This window comes from Neophocaena asiaeorientalis, unplaced genomic scaffold (assembly GCF_003031525.2).
Source record: "Neophocaena asiaeorientalis asiaeorientalis breed wild unplaced genomic scaffold, Neophocaena_asiaeorientalis_V1.1 scaffold476, whole genome shotgun sequence".
NCBI classification, from domain to species: Eukaryota; Metazoa; Chordata; class Mammalia; order Artiodactyla; family Phocoenidae; genus Neophocaena; species Neophocaena asiaeorientalis.
This window is the reverse complement of record NW_020172178.1, coordinates 371,996-382,454: the sequence shown is the minus strand read 5'-3', so window position 1 is coordinate 382,454 and position 10,459 is coordinate 371,996. Positions and strand designations below refer to the sequence as shown.

The 10,459-nt window shown below is 40.2% G+C and overlaps 1 protein-coding gene across 2 annotated transcripts in view; it reads right to left on the bottom strand.

The window, feature by feature from the left end:
- The window catches only part of UNC79 (unc-79 subunit of NALCN channel complex), a 195,729-nt gene that overhangs the window by 101,492 nt on the left and 83,778 nt on the right, over positions 1 to 10,459 (bottom strand). For both annotated transcript variants that reach the window (XM_024759179.1, XM_024759171.1), the window contains exons 16-19: positions 8,528 to 8,755; positions 4,409 to 4,526; positions 810 to 889; positions 577 to 725 (exon numbers count right to left, since the gene is read on the bottom strand). In XM_024759179.1, coding sequence (XP_024614947.1) covers positions 577 to 725; positions 810 to 889; positions 4,409 to 4,526; positions 8,528 to 8,755 — 575 coding nt within the window. The remainder of the gene's footprint in view (positions 1 to 576; positions 726 to 809; positions 890 to 4,408; positions 4,527 to 8,527; positions 8,756 to 10,459) is intronic.

Sequence of the window (10,459 nt, the reverse complement as noted above, 5' to 3'; positions counted from 1 at the left end):
TATACAGCACTAGTAGAAAACCCTCTCAGTGACAAAAAAATTCTGGATTTGGCCAGTAACATATAGCTCTCCCAGTTCTCTAAGGCAGTCTTGTTTGAAAAATGGAAGAGCGTCCCTTCTGCAAATCCCTACATTGTCCACCATGGCTTTTGTGTCAGGGTGGTACTTTGGGGGAAAAACCTGGGCTACAAAGCCCGAAGGCTGAGGCAGAGATCCCACGGCATCAGCAATCCAAATGGCCTGGGTACATATTTGGTAGAGATCGCTTTAACAACAAAAGTCAGCCCACCTAGAGTACACAATATTCTTAAGCCATCTAACAACTGAAAGGCATAAAATAATCCTTATTTTGCCTTTTCTACTTCTAAAGTACCTAGCAAAGACAATTACTATTCTTCATATTGACATACTCAAAAATTAGACTACATAAAAGAAATAAAAGTAGTTCCCATAGGTAATTAGCCTGTGCTGGCTAAGAGAAATAACCCAATGAGTTGGTAAGTCTTATTGTAAAAACGATTTTCACAGATAAAAGCCTAAAATATGAACAAACAAAAAACTACTAGGAAGACATACCTTGCAATCAACATATGATCCTGAATATAGGCTAAAAATTGAGGATGATCTTTTCTAGCACTGTATAAACACTCTCCGTGTAGACAGAGGATCTTCAGGCAATTGAGCATATTAAAAAGAATGTCTGGCTCTTCAAACTTGGCCATTTCCTATGCAAAGAACCACAGGTTTACTGAGTTATCTAAAACGGCAATGCTACTAAATATAATACTCAAATATTTCAAAAAATGTACCTGGAAAATGGTGTATATTAGTCTCAGCGTTACGGGAAGCTGCTGGTAGCAAAACTTCCTTTCAGTATCATTCTTTATTGCTGGGAAGAAATAATTACACAAAGGTTAGCATAACTCCTTCCCCTCACCGTTCATGAATTGATCAAGACCATAAAACAAAGAGAAGTAAACACAGAAATAGAATATATTAAAAAGTGTTCATGTAATGTGTTTATTTGTTCTCCAAGGTAGCATATATCCTTTCCATGATGCAAGTGCAGGAAACCTTCTAGATTTGGGATCCTCAGCTTCCACCTGCCACTGTGTATTCAGATGCCTTTGATTCCCGGAAGCAACCCCAGCCCAGCCCTATGCTCCTGTGGGCAGCTATTTCTGCTGACACCTGGAAGGGGCTTAGGGCCTGCCGAGGTCTGTCCTTCTAACTGAAAGGGAGATAAGCAGGTATTAAAGAGAGATACGCAACTTATATTAGCACCTAAGGAGGGATTTACCCCAGGACTCACGTGTACACTATTCACACATGCACAGGACTCCCATGTGCAAAAAGGGAGCCTTTTAAAGAAGTTGAGCATATTCAAATCAGAACTACTCATGGTTTTATCTTCTTGTGAGGAGCTCTAAAAAGACCTTTGGGACTTCTCCGGTGACAAAGTGGTTAAGAATCCGCCTGCCGATGCAGGGGACACGGGTTTGATCCCTGGACCGGGAAGATCTCACGTGCCGCGGAGCAACTGAGCCCGTGAGCCACCACTACTGAGCTTACGCGCCACAACTACTGAGCCCACGTGCTGCAACTACTGAAGCCCAAGCACCTAGAGCCCGTGCTCCACAACAAGAGAAGCCACCGCAATGAGAAGCCCGTGCATCACAACGAAGAGTAGCCCCCGCTCGCCGCAACTAGAGAAAGCCCACATGCAGCAACAAAGACCCAACACAGCCAAAAATAAATAAATAAATAAATAAAAAGACCTTTGCCTCTATAGTGGGTAATGATGGTATATTTTACATGGGGCATGCTAGAGAAAAGAATTCGAAAGTTAACCAGATATAGAAACGAACGTAAAATGTTTTCAAATCACCATCCTAAGTTTTGGCCATTCCTAGGATCAGAGACAGTGAGAGCCAAACCCTCTTGGTGTATATACTAGTTTAATGGGGATCTTCCACTCCCATGTATTTTAAATACTTGTTACCAGCACTAAACTCCATTTGGTCTAGCATGAAAGAAATTTTTAACATTTTTAGTGGAGGACATCTCTGACTGCTATAAGGAACAGGCACCAGGCCACAAAATGCAGAAACAGGAAATACTCTAGAATGAGAGAGGGAAACTGCTGAACACGTATCAGTAGAGCACCCATCTGTTCTCTGACAGAGGAGCTCAAGACCAACACCTGGAGACCCACAAAGCAGAAGCAGGGTCAGCATGTGTAGCAGCCAGGAAGGCCGGTCTTGGAAGAAAATTCCTCTTCCCTGAGGACACAAGTGATAACTGTGTCCTGTAAGACAGCAGAAAGTAAAAGAAGGAAAACAGACCAGAGGCTGTGACCAGAGTCTGAAGTAGTGTTTGGGGGAGATGAATACAGCAAGTGTTTAAATAAGTGGAGTTTACAACAATTAAGCAAAGGAAAGAGTAATTTATAAAAACAAATTGCTTCATTTTAACCATTGTTCAAATAAAATGTTACATATAAATTAAAACGGTAGTGAACTGATTTGTGTGCTATGTCAGGTTTAAAAATATATATTTATATCTAAAGAGTACAGGTTATTGGATCGTAAGTGAAATCGTTGCTTCCCTTAGGCATCAATGCCTGATAGAAACATGGCCCTGGGATCTAGTCTCAACCCTGTCACTAACTAGTTGTACAATATTTGGGTTTCCAATTCCCAGTCCTCTGCCCCCAAATATGCCCAGAATCAGGGGTGAGCAGGTGGAACTCATTTCATTTTGTGTTTCAGCTCCTCAGATGACCCTGATGCTCTATTACAGTTTTGAAATCATGTTAAGCATAAAACATAAATCAGGGCTTCCCTGGTGGCGCAGTGCTTGAGAGCCCGTCTGCCGATGCAGGGGACATGGGTTCGTGCCCTGGTCCGGGAAGATCCCACATGCCATGGGGCGGCTAGGCCTGTGAGCCATAGCTGCTGAGCCTGCGCGTCCGGAGCCTGTGCTCCGCAACGGGAGAGGCCCCAACAGTGAGAGGCCCGTGTACCGCAAAAAAAAAAAAAAAAAAAACATAAATCAGGAATGAATAACTTGTGCTATATGACCATGGGCAAGTTGCTTAACCCATCTTGGATGTACTTTCCTCATCTACAAAGTGAGGAGGCTGACCTAGATCCGCAGGTTTCAAATTCCTTGCTATGAAATCCTTTGTTGAAAGAGAATCTTACTTAGAGCTCCAACATAGGAAATAGCGCAAGTCAGAACACTCCGGTTGAAGCAGGGTGGGGAGCCTGGGTCTTTATCATTTGCCCACATGTTCTCACCAATTGCCACCCCAATTAAGGAAGGTCAAAAGGAAACAACACAGAGATTTACAACTCCAAGTACACACTGAAAACCAATGAAGTAGGTTACCTCAGGTGTCCCCTCATCTAAGTTGCAATGGTTCTAGTGTGAGGCAATACATACATCCTCAACTATTTACACAGTCATGCTGAAGCAGTTAGTTTCAACCAAGCATTTTGTACTAATGATGCAGTTACCTTGGTCTGATAAGACACCCCGTGACTTGCAATGAGCCCCACAAAACAGTCACTTAATAAAGTTTGCTGTCCACTGAAGAAATGATGGAAAGCTTCCCAAACTTTGGTTCTGGGGAGTAGGCTCTATTACAACAGGTGTTCTAACAATTCAGGATAGTGGAAGCGAGAAGACAAAAATTCCGAGAGTGCCACAGTGCAGATCCAGAAACCAGGCTTTCTCAGAGGCACGTGGAGTCCCATCCTAAATTCCTGAAACTCCTTCAGAGTTTGAGGAGCTGGAGATGATTCCAGGCCTGCCTGCCATCTTGCTGGGCCCAATTCACCTACATAGAGCCTTTAAGCAAAGTAGAAGGAGGTCACCTCTCTTCCCAGCTCTCAGCAGAGCCAAACTAGCCTTAGAGTACGACTCGTACAGCTATTCACGGTGAGGCCATCCAGGGTCACAGCCAAGCCCCTGGGGCTCAGAAGCTGCACGAGCTCAACTTTGGTCACCTCTATCCAAAAACACTGTGCTTTGGCCAAATGCCCTGAGTGGCTTTCAAGAGTGTTGGCAGCCTCCACTTGGGCCCTTCAGCCTTGGTTCACAGCTACTTCTCCACAGAGAACATGATTCACTATATGTAGAGGTGATGCTTTCACGGACAGGGTAGGTTTTTATCGATAGCAAGAAATACGCTCAGTGACCTCTCTTCTGTGAGAAGCACAGCCTGGATCTGTTCACTTCATAATCCTGAGAGAAATGGTTCCCGTGCACAAGTCTGGACTGAGGAACCCAAGTCTGAGCTTGCCCAAGCCAAGGGTGATCTAAGAAATCCGGGTTCTGAGTGTTAGACCTGTGCAAACTGGGATGTGCACACCTCTCCCCCCATCAGCCAGAGTCCACCTACCAGCATGTTCCATGGGCTTGGTGCGATTGCCTGGGTTCTCCTCATCCTCACCTTCCGGGCCTATAATAAACTCTGGTCTGGAAGAAAGGAGGCTATCCTCAAGGCTGTCTGTGGGCTCCTGAAACAAATATGACAAGCAGCCAGATGAGCAGCCCTTTGGGGATGTAAAGAACGGTTCCACTTAGTTCAACGCAGATGGATGAGCGCCTGCTGTGTCCCAGGCCCTGTGCTGAGCCCCAGAGGGCAAACGCATGTGCCTCCATAGAGACTTGAGTTTATTGCCATAATGGTTAAAGGAGATTTGGATCAGCTGTTTTCTGAAATACTTTCATTCCCTTAAAATAAATATGGAAAAAATCTCAAAAACATTGTTAAATCTTCCTAGGCCTGCTTTCTCATCTCTGCTGTAATCCCTGTCAGCATGTCTCACTTGCCAGGTGATTCCAATCCACGCTCATTTTGTTTAATCACAGCATTTAATTAGCAGAGAATAATAAGGGGTTCACACCAATATATTTAGATACAAATACTGGTTGCTGGGGGAAGTCAAATTTTTAGGAGCAAGAAATTTCTATAATATGTGAGTTAAAGAGAGCAAGGTATGGCAACCCAGGTGTCCATCAACAGATGAACAGATAGACAAAATGCATACAACGGCATTATTATTCACCCTTGAAAAGGAAGGAAATTCTGACACATGAATGGACTTCGAGGACATTATGCTAAGTGAAATAAGCCAGTCAAAAAAGGACAAATTTTCTTTTTTAACATCTTTATTGGAGTATAATTGCTTTACAGTGTTGTGTTAGTTTCTGCTGTATAACAGAGTGAATCAGCTATATGCATATGTATATCCCTATATCCCCTCCCTCTTGCGTCTCTCTCCCACCCTCTCTATCCCACCCCTCTAGGTGGACACACAGCACCGAGCTGATCTCCCTGTGCTATGTGGCTGCTTCCCACTAGCTATGATTTTACATTTAGTAGTGTATATATGTCCATGCCACTCTCTCATTTTGTCTCAGCTTACCCTTCCCCCCCGCCACGTGCTCAAGTCCATTCTCTACGTCTGCGTCTTTATTCCTGTCCTGCCGCTAGGTTCTTCAGAACCTTTTTTTTAGATTCCACATATATGTGTCAGCATACGGTATTTGTTTATCTTTTTCTGTCTTACTTCACTCTGTATGACAGTCTCTAGTCCATCCACCTCACTACAAATAACTCAATTTCATTTCTTTTTATGGCTGAGTAATGTTCCATTGTATATATGTGCCACATCTTCTTTATCCATCCATCTGTCGATGGACACTTAGGTTGCTTCCATGTCCTGGCTATTGCAAATAGAGCTGCAGTGAACACTGTGGGACATGACTCTTTTTGAATTATGGTTTTCTCAGGGTATATGCCCAGTAGTAGGATTGCTAGGTCGTATGGTAGTTCTATTTTTAGTTAAAAAAGGACAAATATTGGATTATTCCACTTATATAAGGTATCTACAGGAGTCAAACTCATAGAAACAGAAAGTAAAATGGTGGTCTCCAGGGGTTAAGGGGAGGGAGAAATGGGCATTATTGTTTGATGGGTACAGAGTTTCCATTTTGCAAGAGAAAAAGATTGGTTGCACAACAATGTGAATATACTTAACACTATATCTGTATGTCTATATATAGATATATAACAAGCTGGAAAAGGGGCGAAAAAGAAGATTTAAAGAGAGAGACAGAATGTACTAGGAATAGCTACCGTTTAAAATATCCATCTCTAGTTACCCTCCTATTCCAGTTTTATTCTCTCTTTCAACTCCCACCTTCAAATATCCTCTTCTAAAATCATCCTCTTTTAGGGGAAAGGTTGGGGGTGGGATAAATTAGGAGTTTGGGATTAACATATACACAGTACTATATATAAAATAGATAATCAACAAGGACCTACTGTATAGCACAGGGAACTGTGCTCAATGATCTGTAATAACCTATATGGGACAAGAATCTGAAAAAGAATGGATATATGTATAACTGAATCACTTTGCTGTATACCTGAAACTAACACAGCATTGTAAATCAACTATACTCCAATATAAAATAAACATTAAATTAAAAAATTTTTACATAAATAAAATTTTAAAGTATCCTCTTTAGCTAACACTTTAACCAGTAATTACTTTAACTAATAATTTGAAGAATTACTTGATAGCCAGCTGAAAGCAAGAAGGAGGTAAAGATTGATGGGATACACGAAGGACACCAAGAAGAAAGAAACCAGTGCTAAAACGGTGTCTGGGAGGGTTCTGAAGAATATCTTTGCCAACTTTGCAGTTTTGCTGAGGCTGGCCCTGTTCCTTGGTCACCCATGAACAAGACACTAAATCAAATTATAAACTGAGTTTCATAAAATTCGATATGGCAAAAAGTTTCCTGCTGCATACACCCAGTTTTCTTCGGCATACACCCAATAACTCACGTATAATTTTCTGTAAATGGAAACATCATCAGCTCCCAAGCCAGAAAACATGGATTTGTCCTCAACTTTTCCATCGCTAAACGCTAACTAAACACCAAGTGCTGTTGATTCTCTTTCCTAAAAATCCGTCAGGTCCACACCTTCTCTTTATCACCACCATCAATTGCTTTAGTTAAGGCTCCCCTGTTTCTCCCCTGAGTGACAGCATTACCTTCTGACTAAATACCTGTCCCTGGCCTCCAAATCCTCTAATCTCTCTCCTCCACTGGCAGAATTTCTCAAATTCATCAAATTATATCACCACCCTGATTAAAATTCTTCAGGATTCCCCCATTGTCGCCAAGACAAAATCCTTACCTCTTAGTTTGGCAGACAGAGCCCTTAATAAATGTGACTATAAAACTGAGTCTACCTTTTACTCCTTTGCCATCCTCCTCGCTGCTCTAGCAACGATGAACTACTCGTAGTTTCCTGAGTGTATCATCACCCCCTTTCCTCTGTATCATTTAAACAGAGAGTTTCCTGGGTCTCAGCAGTCCTTCTCTCCTATCACCTTCATTTCATTAACTCCACTCCTCCTTCAAATATGTGCTCAGCAGACATCTCCTCCGGAAAGACCTTGCCTATCCCCATCACACCTCTAACCTAGCTTCATCCTCTCTCTGTCCTCCCATAGCTATCTTGTTCATCTCTTTCTCACTACGATCATCGTGAGCATCTTAGGTTTTTCATTTACGTAAATGTCTTCCTGATTAGGCTCTAAGCTAGACGATGTTTTCGAACCATCTATTACTGTGACTGCTTTAGACTATATACCCAGTGACGGTGTTAAAAGACCGTACTACAGGAACATTATGTTGTGGCAGGTAGGACTAATGAGTTACGTGGGCTGAAAGGTATTTAAAAACTGAAGAAACACTTTACTGCATATATACTATACATCCCCGAAGAATTTTTTAAAAGAAGTCACTTTCTACCTAGACAAACGCTAGGGGAAGAAAAAGAGAAGATGGCGAACACCGGCTCAAATGATCCAGGTTCATCTACCTATGATGCTATGTGGGTATTTTGGTGATGTGTGTATCTTAGATGGAAAATAGGCTAAACAGGGAATAACTAATAGATGGAGTAGATAATTCATGGCATATATTAGCTGTTCCCTATTTAAACAATTTTCTTAAAAAGCAGAAAATGAAATGGAAGCTTTATTGGTTGTTGATCAAGTCAATTGGTTTTATACACTGAGGTGACCAAGGAATTTTCAGTGTCCATATCCAATCTACTTACTCAATATTTGATGTCTATATTTTGTAGTATTCATTTTTATCTAAACTTCGTAATATAACTTTGTGATAAAAGTTATTTCAAGAATACCAGTAATGCTTTGTATTTATGAAAATTGTATGAACGGATATACTACAACCCTAACTCAAGACTCAAGAATTCTAACTCAAGAATTCTGTGTAATGTATCTCCATCTCATGTCTCTTTCCAGGAGCCTGAGTTAGCAGAAGGAACAGGGAAACCTTCTTTTAACGCAATCTCACGTATAACCCAGCATGGAGCATAAGATAATACTGGAGGAAGACTCCATTACACCATCTACTGCAGTCTTTATTACCATTAGGCATGGATCATCTCATGTCTTCAACTGCTTACCACCAGCCGGCTTTCTTCTTTGGGAGCCAGTCTCTCCAGGAGCTCACAAGCAAGCTGATAGCAGAGAATACTAGACTGACATAAGTTACACTCAATTGCTTTTTCTTCCTTCTGGCAGGTGTGGGAGCCCCCCCAGGGGGCTTGGAAGACATTGTTTATAATGGAAATAATGTCCTTTGATAAGCTGTGCTCTAAGCCCATCGTGATCCCATCATCTTGTAACTCCATCTGAAAGATACCAAAAAAAAGCCAAAAAAAAAAAAAAAAGAAGAAGAAGAAGAAGGAGTTTGGTCCTTTTGTCCAATATTCCACTGGCACACTAACTGGGGACAATTTTCACTAACTGATGACAATATAAATTATTTAAAGATGATAAGGCTTACAGACCATGAGCATACATTACTTTCCATGGAATCTTCTAAAAAGAAGATAAACACAATACAAAGTAATAGGAATTATTTGTTAAATCATGTAGGACATTTAAAAGAGAGTTCTTTTTTAAAGCCAACACTTTGTGAGATTTTACACATTTAACAAATGCTGTTCCTCACCTAGTGTCCAGATCTTGGTTTCTAAATACCACTATCCACTAAAGGAACCAGGACTCCTTGGAGAAATGGCTGATTCCAGGATTGGGGCTAGGAAAATATAAAATGAGCCTGGAACATTCTGTCACGTGAGACATTAAGGAAGTGTTCAAAGAATGATGGGAATATGTCAAAAGAACACAGAAGCCAGTTTGAAGGGACTCTCATTGGCCAAATGTGGGATGAAATGAGCCTCAAAATAAATAATCATAGTAACAGATTTTAGCCCACTGAACAAAAGAATCCATGACTACATTCGGGTATAAGTAGATTAAACAAATAAACATATAAATGGGAGAGGCAGGGAACCTGTTCCTTCAGTAGAATGCCAGCTAATAAATTAAAAGAAATGATGGAATTAGAATATTATCATTTGGTAACCAACAGAGTAAAAATTGATTCAGGCATGAATCATTCATGGATACTAAAACTAGAAGGTGAAAGTCTGATGAAAAACAGGAAATCTGTCTTAAAGTAGCTCCCTACAAGTTAGTTATTAATTACAAAGGGGAAAATAGTGGCTTTGTAGTAGAGAAATCTGGCAGAAATCACCTTAACCAAGTTATTACCACCAGTAATGGGACATTATCATGTCATGTGCCCCCCGATATCATGCACTGAAAACAACATAACATCACATCTGTGGTATGACTGACAAAAATGCTTAACTCAAATTGATTCATAAGGAAACATCAGACAAACTCAAATTGAGAAGTATTCTATAACGTAACTGGACTGTACTCTTCAGAAATGTCAAGAATATGAAAGATAAACAAAGATTAAAGAACTAATAAATCAGGACAAATCATTGTAATGAGTGATGCTGGACTGTGTCCTCAGTCAAAAATAACTTTTTACTTTTGCTATAAATATGGTATGATTATTATATCAATTTTTAAAATGAATAATTTCTGTAAGTTTTATAATAGATAATAATATTATAACAATATTAATTTCCTGATTTTGATAACTGTACTTGGTTATGTAAAAGTATGTCGTTTTTTAGAAAATACACTCTGAAGTATTTAAGGATAAAGGGACATCCTGTTTGCAATTTACTTTCGAATGGTTCATTAAAAAATTCTACAATTCATACATACACATAATTAAGAGAGAGAGAGGAGAAATAAATGTGGTAAATGTTGACATCTGGACAATGTGGGGGAAAGTACTTGGGAAGTTTTTGTACTATTCTTGCAACTTTTCTGTAAGTCTGAAATTATTTCAAAATAATAAGTTAAGAAAAAATGTTCTCCTGACCAAAGCCTTTTTCTTTTAAAATTAACTTCAAAAATCAATTTATATAATATATTAAAATCAGCCCATCACTATAGAGTTGTACCTT